Genomic DNA, 15,728 nt, shown 5'->3' with positions numbered 1-15,728 from the left:
CGCAACGAAGATCCGGCTGCCGCAACTAAGACCCAACGCAGCCAAATAAATATTTTTTTAAAAAAAAAGAATCATGGGGGAGGCTGTCAGAGCTGCAGAGAGCTGTGGAGACAGATGGCAGGAAACTCCAAGAAGAAGGGCCAAGGAGCAATCATCTGGAATCCACGTCAAGGGGGCCCTACAAGTCACAAAACCAGTCACTTTTTGTTCTTGTTTTATTTGACCTTTCCACAGCAATCTGCACTGATAATCACATCTTCCTTCTTGAAATCCTCCCTTCTACTGGCTTCCACGACAGGTCATATTCTGAGTTTTCTTCTACTTCTCTGGCTCTTGCTCAGCAGGCTTGTTGGTTTTAACTCCCTTTTAGGCTATCTTCCCTCTCCACTCTATCCTCTCTCTGTGGGGTATATCTTCTGCATTCATGGTTTCATGATTTTAAAATATCTATCTCCAGCCAGTCTGGTCTGAGTCCCAATGCTTACACAACATCTTCAAATAGACATCTCAGAATCTCCTCATACTCAACGATGTCCTAAATCAACACCTCCAAATGTGATTCTCTTCTGGGATTCCCTGTCTGAGCAACAGGCACCACCTTTCACAAAGGTGCTTTCACAGAGGAACTTGGACATCTCCTCAAAACCTCTTTCCTCCTCAACCTCACAAATGTCCAACTACCAAACAGTGCCCATTTTTATGTTCTATATCCACCTAGTTCTGTCCCCACAACTGCCATCTTTCAAAAGCTTCTATCATCTCTTACCTATATTCAAGTTCCTATACTCATGCCAATCTGTCTGTGCACTAGCCCCTACCTCCCCTTTCTTCCTAATTAGGTCTAAGTTCAGCTCAACTGCCCTTTGTCAAGGAACACCCCACTCCTCCAGACTAGATGAGGTCCTTCCTCTTATATGCTGAGAAGGAGGGTAGAGTGGAGGACTGTGGGAGAGTAGAACAGCTAGAGACATAGTAGAACAGAATCACTGAAGCTGGCTACCATTAATTTAATAGTGGGTCCAATTTTCCCAGTTTATATAATGACTTAATTTAAACACTCGTTAGATATAAAAGAACCAAAGTTGGTTAATCAGGAACTCATTTCAGAACTTCCCTATTGCCTTAAGTGAACTCAAAACTTGAGAGATTCAACACCTTACTTAGTTAATTTCTCAGTTGCTTTATAATCATTGCTGACTAATAGCCATCATCATTCTCCTCAAAAGAATTAAACATATACAACAGGGGCTGGCACCACTGAGCTGCAACAACTTCCAACTGACCAAAGTCAGGGCAAAGTACCAGGGAAAAACCTTTGCAGGTAGGCAATTTCCAGTCCATCTAGCAGGATATAATCTTCAATACTGTCATCACCAGCTCTTTAAAAACTAAGTATCAGGAAGGGGAGCTAACTCTTCTTGTTTGACTATTCCTCTGTGCAAAATAGTAAGAAGAAGATACACCCAACAGATAAAAAACAAATAAGCAAAACAAACAGAAAACAAAAAACTAGAGTGAAGTGGAATCGTGAGAAGAAAAAAATTGTACCTGTAAAGAAGCCACCTAGAGGAGGCAAGGAGCTTTACATAAACTCCTTCGAATTCTTCACTAAGCCAAATCACGTCATGGTCCCAACTCCTGTGACTTCTAAGTTTGACCATGCAATTGGCTAAGGCTCCTTATCAATGCCAAGACTGGTTCTTCCCACACTGCACCATTTAACGGTAATTCAGTCCACAAATATTTATTCTCCACATACTAAATCCCAGGTACTACGCAAAGTGCAGCAGAATCAAAGAGGTCTAAGACTAGGGCCACCTATAATATAATGCAACAAACGCTATTGTGTTTGTATTAATAAGCTATGTATTCACACAGGAAGTAGTGAATAATGCTTTAGGGGAGGTTGGTCCGTGGACTGGCAGCCAATCCACACACTTATGTCAGGGTATAAATCAGCTATGTCCCTAAACAAAATATATTTAGTTCAGCTGACATGTTCTTCTTACGAAGACTTTCTCAATGAAGAAAGTAAGGTATAGATTTATATTCTGGTACAAGTTCCTTATCTTGTTACAGACTAGCACTCTGACAGCATTGAGATAGAGGAAATGAAGAAGAAGAAGAGAATGACAAATCAGGTGACACTTAAGACAGGTCTTAGGACTTCCCTGGTGGTCCAGTGGGTAAGACTCTGCATTCCCAATGCTGGGGACCTGGGTTCAATCCCTGGTCCCACATGCGTGCAGCAAGTAAGAAGTAGTCCGCATGCCGCGACTAAGATCCAGCGTAGCCAAAATAAGTAAATAAATACATGTTAAAAAAAACAAAACAGGGGGCTTCCCTGGTGGCGCAGTGGTTGAGAGTCCGCCTGCTGATGCAGGGGACACGGGTTCATGCCCGGGTCCAGGAGGATCCCACGTGCTGTGGAGCGGCTGGGCCCATGAGCCATGGCTGCTGAGCCTGCTCATCTGGAGTCCGCAACGGGAGAGGCCACAACAGTGAGAGGCCAGCATACCGCAAAACAAACAAACAAAACCCAACAGGTCTTACAAGATAAATAAGATTCTGCCGGGAGATAAAGAGGAAAAGGCATTCTAGTATACCCTACTCCTGGTGGCCTAGATTCTTACCCTAGATTATTACATTTGTTAGCCAAGGATGCTCTTAAAATTCTATTAAATCCATTGAGTCCATGTTGACTGCTGACTGGCTGGACCCAGGTTTACTTGCTTAAGAATTAATTTCCTCTGATTGTCCTTCACCCTCATCTAACTCTTTACACAGTATTAATAAAGGATAGTTGTATACACATTTGCTGAATTCTATTTGTTCTTGGTTGGTTCTAAATCTTTACGTTTATGCTGGTTTTCCTCAGAATTACCTTTCAGGCTTTAAAGGGCAGTAGCTAACTCTCTCACATAACAGTGCAACATTTCACACAGCTCTTCACATACACACATACAGGGGCTTTAAGCTGAAAACTTTAAGTTGAATGAAGTACAACTTTAACCTGCTGGTTAAAAGTTTTTAAGTATCCTTCTTGACCTGTGAAGCTAACTCTTCCTATCTGAGGCTCTCCTCATTTTTCAATTCCAGAAAAACAGCTATTGACTTAAAAGTGCTGCTGACCATCCTAATAGCTCTGACTTGGTCTTCTGTTTCAGGATGAGGTATCCTGGTCCTATACTGAGACAACAGCATCCTCATGGGATTTTTCATTGGTAGATTCTAGCTAGACATCTTCTAAGCTTTCTTCCCTTATAAGTATAAAGCTACAAGTCACATGGTAAGACTCAAATTTCTTAGACTTTAATTACAGGAAAACATTTCTCGTCTTTTTATGGATAAGGACAGGCATGTGTGTATCTTGTCACTGCTGTACTCCCTCTGCCTAGCACACTCCAATCATTCAACAACTTTTTTAAAGTAATCAAAACAATAAACATAACAAAGTATTATACATTTTTTTAAAAAATAGCACTCACCCATCACTGCCTCAGTATTGAATATTTAACAGATGGGGCATGTAGTGGCTCCCCTCAAAGAGCAAGGTCCCATTATGACATCATTTATGAAGAGTTCCTATTAGGTCTACCAAAAGCTACATTCAAATAGCCTCATATAATATAGTTTACAGTCCTATTCCCTACTACCAACGTTATAAGGGAATGCAAGGAATCAAAACTGCAATAATAAATACTGTGTGTTTATTATACGTCAAGTAATGATACTCCCTAAGTCACTATATACCAATTCTGAAGAATGACAAAATTAGGACTGGTCATTTTCCATTGAATATTTGCAACATTATAAAAGACCAAATTTCCATGGGTGAGCCTGAACCAAGATGGTGGAGCAGAAGGGATGTGCTCTCACTCCTTCTTGCGAGAACACCAGAATCACAACTAGCTGCTGGACAATCATCGACAGGAGGACACTGGAACTCACCAAAAAAGATACCCTACATCCAAAGACAAAGGAGAAGCCACAGTGAGACGGTAGGAGGGGCGCAATCACAATAAAATCAAATCCCATAACTGCTGGGTGGGTGACTCACAAACCGGAGAACACTTATACCACAGAAGTCCACCCACTGCAGTGAAGGTTCTGAGCCGCACGTGAGGCTTCCCAACCTGGGGGTCCAGCAACAGGAGGAGGAATTCCTAGAGAATCAGACTTTGAAGGCTAGTGGGATATGACAGCAGGACTTCGACAGTACTGGGGGAAACAGAGACTCCACTCTTGGAGGGAACACACATGGTAGTGTGAGCATCGGGACCCAGGGGAAGGAGCAGTGACCCCATAGGAGACTGCACTAGACCTACCTGCTAGTGTTGGAGAGTCTCCTGCAGAGGCGGGGGGTGGCTGTGGCTCACCATGGGGACAAGGACACTGGCAGCAGAAGTTCCGGGAAGTACTCCTTGGCATGAGCCCTCCCAGAGTCTGCCATTAGCCCCACCAAAGAGCCCAGGTAGGCTCCAGTGTTGGGTCGCCTCAGGCCAAACAACCAACAGGGAGGGAACCCAGCCCCACCCATCAGCAGTCAAGCAGATTAAAGTTTTGCTGAGCTCTGCCCACCAGAGCAACATCCAGCTCTACCCACCACCAGTCCCTCCAATCAGGGAACCTGCACAAGCCTCTCAGATAGCCTCATCCACCAGAGGGCAGACAGCAGAAGCAAGAAGAACTACAATCCTGCAGCCTGTAGAACAAAAACCACATTCACAGAAAGACAGACAAGATGAAAAGGCAGAGGGCTATGTACCAGATGAAGGAACAAGAAGAAACCCCAGAAAAACAACTAAGTGAAGTGGAGATAGGCAACCTTCCAGAAAAGGAATTCAGAATCATGATAGTGAAGATGATCCAGGACCTCAGAAAAAGAATGGAGGCAAAGATCGAGAAGATGCAAGAAATGTTTAACAAAGACCAAGAATTAAAGAACAAACAAACAGAGATGAACATTACAATAACTGAAATGAAAACTACACTAGAAGGAATCAATAGCAGAATAACTGAGGCAGAAGAACGGATAAGTGACCTGGAAGACAGAATGGTGGAATTCACTGTTGTGGAACAGAATAAATAAAAAAGAATGAAAAGAAATGAAGACAGCCTAAGAGACCACTGGGACAACATTAAACGCAACAACATTCGAATTATAGGGGTCCCAGAAGGAGAAGAGAGAGAGAAAGGACCAGAGGAAATATTTGAAGAGATTAGAGTCGAAAACCTCCCTAACATGGGAAAGGAAATAGCCACCCAAGACCAGGAAGCACAGTGAGTCCCATATAGGATAAACCAAAGGAGAAACACGCCAAGACACAAAGCAATCAAATTGGCAAAAATTAAAGACAAAGAAAAATTATTGAAAGCAGCAAGGGAAAAACAACAAATAACATACAAGGGAACTCGCATAACGTTAACAGCTGACTTAGCAGAAACTCTACAAGCCAGATGGGAGTGGCATGATATACTTAAAGTGATGAAAGGGAAGAACCTACAACCAAGATTACTCTACCCAGCAAGGATCTCATTTAGATTCAGCAGAGATATTAAAACCTTTACAGACAAGCAAAAGCTCAGAGAATTCAGAACCACCAAACCAGCTTTAAAACAAATGCTAAAGAACTTCTCTAGGCAGGAAACACAAGAGAAGAAAAAGGACCTACAAAAACAAACCCAAAACAATTAAGAAAATGGTCATAGGAACATACATATCGATAATTACCTTAAACATGAATGGATTGAATGCTCCAACCAAAAGACACAGGCTCCAACCAAAAGACACAGGTTGGATACAAAAATAAGACCCATATATATGCTGTCTACAAGAGACCCACTTCAGACCTAGGGACACACAGACTGAAAGTGAGGGGATGGAAAAAGATATTCCAGTGCTCGCTTCGGCAGCACATATACTAAAATTGGAACGATACAGAGAAGATTAGCATGGCCCCTGCGCAAGGATGACACGCAAATTCGTGAAGCGTTCCATATTTTTTCCTAAAAAAAAAAAAAAAAGATATTCCATGCAAATGGAAATCAAAAGAAAGCTGGAGTAGCAATACTCACACCACATAAAATAGATTTTAAAATAAAGAATGTTACAAGAAACAAGGAAGGACACTACATAATGATCAAGGGATCATTCCAAGAAGAAGATATAACAATTATAAATATACATGCACCCAACATAGGAGCATCTCAATACGTAAGGCAACTGCTAACAGCTATAAAAGAGGAAATTGACAGTAACACAATAATAGTGGGGGACTTTAACACCTCACTTACACCAATGGACAGATGATCCAGACAGAAAATTAATAAGGAAACACAAGCTTCAGATGACACAATAGACCAGAGAGATTTAATTGATATTTATAGGACATGCCTTCCCAAAACAGCAGATTACACTTTCTTCTCAAGTGCACACGGAACATTCTCCAGGATAGATCACATCTTGGGTCACAAATCAAGCCTCAGTAAATTTAAGAAAATTGAAATCATATCAAGCATCTTTTCAGACCACAAGGCTATGAGATTAGAAATCAATTACAGCGAAAAAAATGTAAAAATTACAAACACATGGAGGCTAAATAATACACTACTTAATAACCAAGAGATCACTGAAGAAATCAAAGAGGAAATCAAAAAATACCTAGAGACAAATGACAATGAAAACACGACAATCCAAAACCTATGGGATGCAGCAAAAGCAGTTCTAAGAGCAAAGTTTATAGCAATACAAGCCCACCTCCAGAAACAAGAAACATCTCAAATAAACAATCTAACCTTACACCTAAAGGAACTAGAGAAAGAAGAACAAACAAAACCCAAAGTTAGCAGAAGGAAAGAAATCATAAAGATCAGAGTAGAAATAAATGAAATAGAAACAAACACAACAGTGGCAAAGATCAATAAAACTAAAAGTTGGTTCTTTGAGAAGATAAACAAAATGGATAAACCATTAGCCAGACTCATCAAGAAAAAGAGGGAGAGGACTCATTAAAATTAGAAACGAAAAAGGAGAAGTTACAACAGACACTGCAGAAATACAAAGCATCCTAAGAGACCACTACAAGCAACTCTATGCCAATAAATGGACAACCTGGAAGAAATGGACAAATTCTTAGAAAGGTATAACCTTCCAAGACTGAACCAGGAAGAAATAGAAAATATGAACAGACCAATCACAAGTAATGAAATTGAAACTGTGATTAAAAATCTTCCAACAAACAAAAGTCCGGGACCAGATGGCTTCACAGGCAAATTCTATCAGACATTTAGAGAAGAGCTATCCCCCACCCTTCTCAAACTCTTCCAAAATATAGCAGAGGGAGGAACACTCCCAAACTCATAATTTGAGGCCACCATCACCCTGATACCAAAACCAGACAAAGATACTCCAAAAAAAGAAAATTACAGACCAATATCACTGATGAATATAGATGCAAAAATCCTCAACAAAATACTAGCAAACAGAATCCAACAACACATTAAAAGGATCATACACCATGATCAAGTGGGATTTACCCCAGGGATGCAAGGATTCTTCAATATACGCAAATCAATCCATGTGTTACACCATATTAACAAATTGAAGAAGAAAAACCATATGATCATCTCAATAGATGCAGAAAAAGCTTTTGAAAAAATTCAACACCCATTTATGATAAAAACTCTCCAGAAAGTGGGCATAGAGGGAACCTACCTCAACATAATAAAGGCCATATGTGACAAACCCACAGTAAACATCATTCTCAATGGTGAAAAACTGAAAGCATTTCCTCAGGAACAAGATCAGGAACAAGACAAGGATGTCCACTCTCACCACTATTATTCAACATAGTTTTGGAAGTCCTAGCCATGGCAATCAGACAAGAAAAAGAAATAAAAGGAATACAAATTGGAAAAGAAGAAGTAAAACTGTCACTGTTTGCAGATGACATGATACTATACATAGAGAATCGTAAATATGCCACCAGAAAACTACTAGAGCTAATCAATGAATTTGGTAAAGTTGCAGGATACAAAATTAATGCACAGAAATGTCTTCCATTCCTATACACTAATGATGAAAAATCTGAAAGAGAAATTAAGGAAACACTCCCATTTACCACTGCAACAAAATGGATAAAATACCTAGGAATAAACCTACCTAGGGAGGCAAAAGACCTGTATGCAGAAAACTATAAGACACTGATGAAAGAAATTAAAGATGATACCAACAGATGGAGAGATATACCATGTTCTGGGATTGGAAGAATCAATATTGTGAAAATGACTGTACTACCCAAAGCAATCTACAGATTCAATGCAATCCCTATCAAATTACCAATGGTATTTTTTACAAAACTAGAACAAAAAATCTTAAAATTTGTATGGAGACACAAAAGACCCCAAATAGCCAAAGTGTTGAGGGGAAAAAATGGAGCTGGAGGAATCAGACTCCCTGACTTCAGACTATACTATAAAGCTACAGTAATCAAGACAATATGGTACTGGCACAAAAACAGAAACATAGAACAAGATAGAAAGCCCAGAGGTAAACCCACACACCTATGGTCAACTAATCTATGACAAAGGAGGCAAGGATATACAATGGAGAAAAGACAGTCTCTTCAATAAGTGGTGCTGGGAAAACTGGACAGCTACATGTAAAAGAATGAAATTAGAACACTCCCTAACACCATACACAAAAATAAACTCAAAATGGATTAGAGACCTAAATGCAAGACCAGACACTGTAAAACTCCTGGAGGAAAACATAGGAAGAACACTCTTTGACATAAATCACAGCAAGATCTTTTTTGAGCCACCTCCTAGAGTCATGGAAATAAAAACAAAAATAAACAAATGGGACCTAATGAAACTTCAAAGCTTTTGCACAGCAAAGGAAACCATAAACAAGACGAAAAGACAACCCTCAGAATGGGAGAAAATATCTGCAAACGAATCAACGAACAATGGATTAATCTCTAAAATATATAAACAGCTCATGCAGCTCAATATTAAAAAAACAAACAACCCAATTCAAAAATGGGGAGTAGACCTAAATAGACATTTCTCCAAAGAAGACATACAGATGGCCAAGAAGCACATGAAAAGTTGCTCAACATCACTAATTATTAGAGAAATGCAACTGAAAACTACCATGAGATATCACCTCACACCAGTTAGAATGGGCATCATCAGAAAATCCACAAACAACAAATGCTGGAGAGGGTGTGAAGAAAAGGGAACCCTCTTGCATTGTTGGTGGGAATGTAAATTGATACAGCCACTATGGAGAACAGTATGGAGGTTCCTTAAACAACTAAAAATAGAATTACCATATGACCCAGCAATCCCACTACTGGGCATATACCCTGAGAAAACCATAATTCAAAGAGACACATGTACCCCAATGTTTACTGCAGCACTATTTACAATAGCCAGGTCATGGAAGCAACCTAAATGCCCATCGACAGATGAATGGATAGAGAAGATGTGGTACATATATACAATGGAATATTACTCAGCCATAAAAAGGAACGAAATTGGGTCATTTGTTGAGACGTGGATGGATCTAGAGACTGTCAGTCAGAAAGAGAAAAACAAATACCGTACGTTAACGCATGTATGTGGAACCTAGAAAAGTGGTACAGATGAACTGGTTTGCAGGGCAGAAGTTGAGACACAGATGTAGAGGACAAACGTACAGACACCAGGGGGGAAAGCCACGGGGGGGGTGGTGGGGGTGGTGGTGTGATGAATTGGGTGATTGGGATTGACATGTATACACTGATGTGCATAAAACTGATGACTAATAAGAACCTGCTGTATAAAAACATAAATAAAATTCATTGAGGACTAATAACCTGCTGTATAAAAAAATAAATTAAATATTTTAAAAAATAAATAAAATAAAATTCAAAAATTTCAATAAATAAATAACAAAAGACGAAATTTCCTTTTTCAAATTGTTCCGTAGGGCCAGAACGGTCATTATTTTCAAGTCCTCAGCCTTGCCACAGTAAAAGAAAATTGTTTGACTAGTTCTTAACTCTTTACTCACTTTCTTCTTTCTTCCCTCCATCTTGCAATCTCCTCTGGAGTGTCTAACTTGATTTTCTTCATACCAGGAGCATGCGTCTAAGGGGAAAATGTCTGCTGAATATCAAGAAGCGTATTGTATGCTTTTGACTAAATCTCAAATGTTATGGGGGATAATGGAGACTGTGTGCCCAAAAGTAAATTTACTAGCAGAGACAATTTTAAAACTAAGTAAGCAAACTTTATCTATCCTTATTATGACTTTTCCTTTAAAGGAAAAAGAATTTTTCTCTTGTCTTTAGATTAGTACTACTGATAGGAAAAAAGTCATAATATCATTTTGGTTACAAAGTAAATGTCACCGAATACTTGATTGATATTAAATACCCAAATGAATTACCTACCAACCAAAGTTAAGAAAGTTAGCTAGAGAAATAATGAATATACAAAACAATTTGAAACAGCATGGTATAGTAAAACAGAATTTGCCATCATGAAATTCAAGTGCAGGGGTCAGCTCTGAGACCCTGGGCAAATCATTTTACCAATCTGTTAAATAGGGCCAAGATTTATTTACTTTACACAGTGGCTTACAAGGATAAAATTGAAGAGTAGATGTAAAAATGCCTTACAAAGTACACTGTTCTGTGAATGTTACTCGTTAGTAGGCTATGTAAATAGAGAGCTATGAAGATAATAAATCAATGAAATAAAAAGAGCATGTAACAAGCAAACAAAAAAAGAACTTACATTTCTCCAATGGAATTGGACAATCTTCTCATGTGCACTAAAAGAGCAATCTACCTCAGGGCACTGTAAGAATTTTTAAGAAAGGCTACTCAATGTTTTCCATAAAAAATTTACCTTACTACTATATATACAGACATATTCTGGTCATATTACATAGCATCCCATCTATGTGGTGTTATCACTGAATACCTAAAACAAAAATCACTCCAAACAGAGTTGCACTCTCTAAGTATACAGTACGGTAATGCGTATCATTTACTTCTCCACTTGAGTGAATGCACGACATCAGCAATGTTGTAAAATGTTCTTAATTCCTAAAGTTAAGGGGCACGCCTACAAACTGAAAGAGAACCTTTCCAAACTAAGAACTTTCTTTTTAACTTTTTTACTTCTCAAATATCCTGGTTAAAAGTACTTAATACGGTGTAAACCACCCGTAGACGGTGCTGGGCCAAGGCAAATTACACTGTGTGGTTAGTCAAGGGCAGCCTTAAAGGAGAAAGAACTCACAAAGGCGCACGGAGCAACCGGAGGAGAGGCCCAGCCTCTCACAGAGCAGACGAGGCGCATACATACAAACAGCTGCCAGACCTCCCTTCTCTTTTACTGTCATCTCACACTTCCTGAAGCAGTGGGCTTCCCACCCTCAAACTGCAAATCCCAGAGTTACTGTCCCAATTTGGCAAGTCATCTAACAACATTTCTATGAAAACTATAAACTTTTAAGGGAAGGAAGCTCAGAATTTCTACCAAATACCCCCATTTTGCTAAATAAATATCAGGACAACTAAGAAAACCTACTTTCATATGTTCGGACATGTGTTTATCATACTTCTCTTGATTTTTAAAACCACGATCACAGGTATCACAAAAATAGTGAAAAACTGGTTCCTTTCTTTTCTGCAAACAAAAATGAAGAGGCATTAGGCTTTTGGTGAGAACTCTAATCATCAGTAAAAATACAGTACATATTTTGATTCTTCACACAACCCTTACAGGTGGCAAACACTTCTGAATACATTTTTAATGAAGGGATGATTCTGTTTTTATTTTTAACAAATACATTAGGAAAAGCCAGGCTTGTTAAAAAATTTTAAATCTGAGTAAAGCTAATATAAATTGTGAGTAGATTTAAAATTGGTAATCTAATTAAAACTTAATAGACCATATGTCAAAATGACCTAAAAATAAATATTCAGGGTAAAAACAGTATTTCTTCTTTTAGGAAAAACAAGTGCGTGCGTGCGTGTGTGTATATTTTAACTACAGAATGAGAAAAAAAGAACTATTTAGGTAAATATTAGTTTTTTTTAATTCCCAATTTACTACTTTTATGTTTAAACATAAAACAAAAATGATTATTACAATGATAGGCTATATAGGGCCCCAATTGTTCAATGTTGAGATTATGTTAATAAACATACTTTCACAATATTTTGTTAATATTAGTTACATAGTTTTGATGCCGAAATGAAGGGTACTAATCTCATGCTGTAGATTTACTCAATTTATTCTAAACTAATAAAATTATTTACACATCTTAAAAGTTGAAAGACCAGATTATAAGCTACATCAGAATAAAAGAAGCCTATTTTAAGACTCAGTTTCTGAACATAATGAAGGGTTGTTCCTCATTAAAAAAAACAAAAACTTTTAATTTCATCCTTCTCCTCCCAATATGCTAGTAAAATAAATAAATTAAATATATAATATATATTATGTATAATATACATATTACACTTTTGTTTACTTCATTGAAGTTTAATAACATTTACATTTATCTGTAATCATAATTCCCCATTATATTTACTCCTGATACTATACTGAAATGGATTAAATGTTTTCTTTTTCTACAATTTCTCCATTTATTTCTCAAAAAGATTTTGCTTGAAGTTTTTACTTACAGCCAAGACCCTTAAAGATCCTTTTATGCAAGGCTCTGCTGTGTCAATAATGAATGCAAAACACTGAGACAGTTATGATTGAAACACAAGATATGAAACAGTGACATAGGGACCAAAGTGTCACATTCAAGAACATCTTAAAAAATACCCTTTTTTTCTGTTTTCTCCTGGGAGACATGTTGAAGTCATTGACCTTTGCATCATGTTTTCGTGGAAGATAAGAATGTTTAACTGAAAAACAAAATGAGACCCAGAAATGTTTGCAACTATACAATTATTTAAAATTTTGCTACAGAATGTCATAAATACTTGAGAAAAACAGTGGTAAACTACTTCTAGGCAGAATAGTAATTCAAACAAATTAACAAAGATTAAGACTAGTTTACCAAATAAACATTTTTCAAATTAATACATATTGGTAAGATTACATGTCCATAGATGCTTTGGATGTCTAAGTAAAGGAATGGACAAGCTAACCTGGTAAAATTCCTTGTAGTTATTTCAAACATTAGAAACATAAACTGGGGACTTCCCTGGTGGTCTAGTAGTTGACTCTGTGCTCCCAATGCAGGGGGCCTGGGTTCAATCCCTGGTCAGGGAACTAGATCCCACGTGCCGCAACTAAGAGCCCACATGCTGCAACTAAAGATCCCACACGCCGCAATGAAGATCCCATGTGCCGCAACTAAGGCCCAGCGCAGCCAAACAAATAAATAAATATATATGTTTTTAAACAGAAAAAAGAAATGTAAATGGTGCTGGAGCCGAATGGACCTCTTTCAGCATCAATTTTACATCAGGAAAACAGACCCTTGTGAAATACATTTCTTCTCAAATATTTTTCCTTTCTTATTGCGATGACCCAACTCTGAAACCTTGATCTTTCACCCAGATCACTGTGACAGCCTTCCAGACTGGCTTCCAGTTCCTAAGTCCTCTCTTCCAACAGACCCTGCACACTGACACCACAAAAATAATCCTCCAGTCATCACAACCCTGCTCAAGACCCTGGAAGCAAGTAGCTTCCTTGAGTCCTTCGATGAGATCCCACTTTGTTTTTTCACCCTGCTCTTCCCTGTACCTTCCACATACTATGCTTCAGTCACACCAGAACACTGCAACCTTCAGAACTCACCTTGCACTGACACCTCTTTGCTTCCACCTAAAAAGTATCTCTTCCAGAATATTAAACATCTCCCAATACACTTCTTCCAAAAGTTTTCCCCAACTTTCTCCATACTCTGAAATCTCCTTTATATGCCTCTATCACCAGTCACACTGCACTGTGATTTATATTTATGAACCCATCTCACCTCGCTTGGGACTGTCTTAGGCACATTCATATCCCCAGCATTAGGCATACAGTAAACACTGATTTGGATTCAACTTAATGTAAATTGAATTGTTCTAAGCGAACAATTGCATGGCTTTAAATATGATCTCTATGCTAATGACACCCCGATTTACAGCTCTAGCCACAAACCTCCCCTGAAAGTACAAACTAATAGCTAACAGCCAGTTCAGTATCTCTACTTGACACAAATCATATTCTAAACTCAACTCCTGGTCTCCTTTCCAAATCTACTCCCTCATCCTTCCACTTGCTTGGCAAAAAACTTTAAGTTATTCTCGTCTCCTCTTTACATCCCATCCCACATCCAATTCCTCAACAAATTTTGCTGACCCTACCCTACTTTCAAGATATATCTAGAATCCAACTACTTCTCATCACCTCCTGAGCTCCACCTTGGTCCAAGTCCCCAGTATCTCTCACCAGGTTAACTGCAATACCTTCTTAACTCATCTCCCTTTCCGTCATTTCCAATCAGTAGCCATATTAACCCTTTGAAAACATAAATCAAAGCATGCCACTCCCCTGAACTAAACATATCATAACAGTAGAAGTCCCACGATCTACAAGGCCCTCTTCCTCTATTGCCTACGGCTCCACCCCAGGCTCAGTCCTTTCTTGCCTCACTGGGTTCCATTCTGATCTACAGCTTCTGCCTTTGCACTTGCAGGTCCCTCTGCCTGTACCGCTATCCCCCAGATACATGCTCTGCTCTGATCCCTCACCTCCCTGAAGTCTTTGCTCCAATGTCATCTTACGTACGACTGACACTGACATTTAAAACCGCACTGCCTGTCACTCTGCTCTCTCTCCATAGCACTCACTGCCTTCTAATACACACTGCTTTCTTTTGTTTATTGTCTGTCTTCCTACACCAGGAGATTTAAGCTCAAAATAAGGATATTTGTACGTTTTGTTCACTGCTATATCTCCCCTGCCTGGTTCATAGTTGGAATTCAATAAATAATTGTTAAACTGAATGAACAGGCAGGAAAAACATAACTGGAACGAACTGTGAGACATTAATGACCAGACTCCAAGAGTGCAAAGGCAGTATCAGAAGGGGAGAGAGCAACAAGGGTGGAAAAGGAGTGGGAAGAAGGGAAAAGGAAAGGTAAGGGGTGGTACAGAGAGGAGTAACAACCTACCCGGAGTGTTGTGGGGCTGCCGATGCCAAGGAAGAACACCAGGAGACTGTGTCCAGTACCATGATGTTGAAGCCTGGAAATTCCAGGAAGGCTGGCCATTGAGTTGACGCTGAGAATCAAGGGGGGACTGGGCGTCGAAAGGGGGCTGTGCCCCGGGAAGAATCTGGGCGTCAAAGGGGGGAGGCGCCTCGGGGAGGCTCTGGGCCTCCGCGGGGGGCTGCGCCTTTGAGGAAAGCTCGGACCCTCCTGCGGGAAGCGACGAAGGCGGTGGTGGCGGAGCCGGCAGCATCGCCCAGAACATCCAGTTGTCCGGCAGCGAGGCACCGTCGCTCAGAGGCTCCAAAGTGGGGGTCACCTCGGGAGCTGAAACCCACCCCGTGCGAGTCACGCAACCACTTGCCGGCTCACCCATGCCATCCACCTAGTAGGGAAGCCAGCGTGCGAAGTGTGGAGCAAGCCTTAGGCGTCACTTCCGTTACCACTAATGAGACAGGCCAGCCAATCACAGGCTGCCACGTCATTGGTCGGGGCCGG

The 15,728-nt window shown here is 39.7% G+C and overlaps 1 protein-coding gene and 1 non-coding gene across 2 annotated transcripts in view; one reads left to right on the top strand and one right to left on the bottom strand.

Moving 5' to 3' along the window:
* The window catches only part of NUFIP1 (nuclear FMR1 interacting protein 1), a 44,431-nt gene extending 28,800 nt beyond the window's left edge, over positions 1-15,631 (bottom strand). The window contains exons 1-5 of the mRNA XM_059995948.1: positions 15,195-15,631; positions 12,844-12,926; positions 11,593-11,691; positions 10,792-10,854; positions 10,064-10,140 (exon numbers count right to left, since the gene is read on the bottom strand). Coding sequence (XP_059851931.1) covers positions 10,064-10,140; positions 10,792-10,854; positions 11,593-11,691; positions 12,844-12,926; positions 15,195-15,606 — 734 coding nt within the window. The 5' untranslated portion in view covers positions 15,607-15,631. The remainder of the gene's footprint in view (positions 1-10,063; positions 10,141-10,791; positions 10,855-11,592; positions 11,692-12,843; positions 12,927-15,194) is intronic.
* Positions 5,901-6,007, top strand: LOC132413972 (U6 spliceosomal RNA). The gene has a single exon (XR_009516856.1). It is a non-coding gene; the product is annotated as a U6 spliceosomal RNA (small nuclear RNA).
* Positions 15,632-15,728: the final 97 nt, after the last annotated feature.

Source organism: Delphinus delphis, chromosome 18 (assembly GCF_949987515.2).
Source record: "Delphinus delphis chromosome 18, mDelDel1.2, whole genome shotgun sequence".
NCBI classification, from domain to species: domain Eukaryota; kingdom Metazoa; phylum Chordata; class Mammalia; order Artiodactyla; family Delphinidae; genus Delphinus; species Delphinus delphis.
The sequence above is the reverse complement of the archived record's forward strand: the minus strand, read 5'-3'. Positions and strand labels throughout refer to the sequence as shown.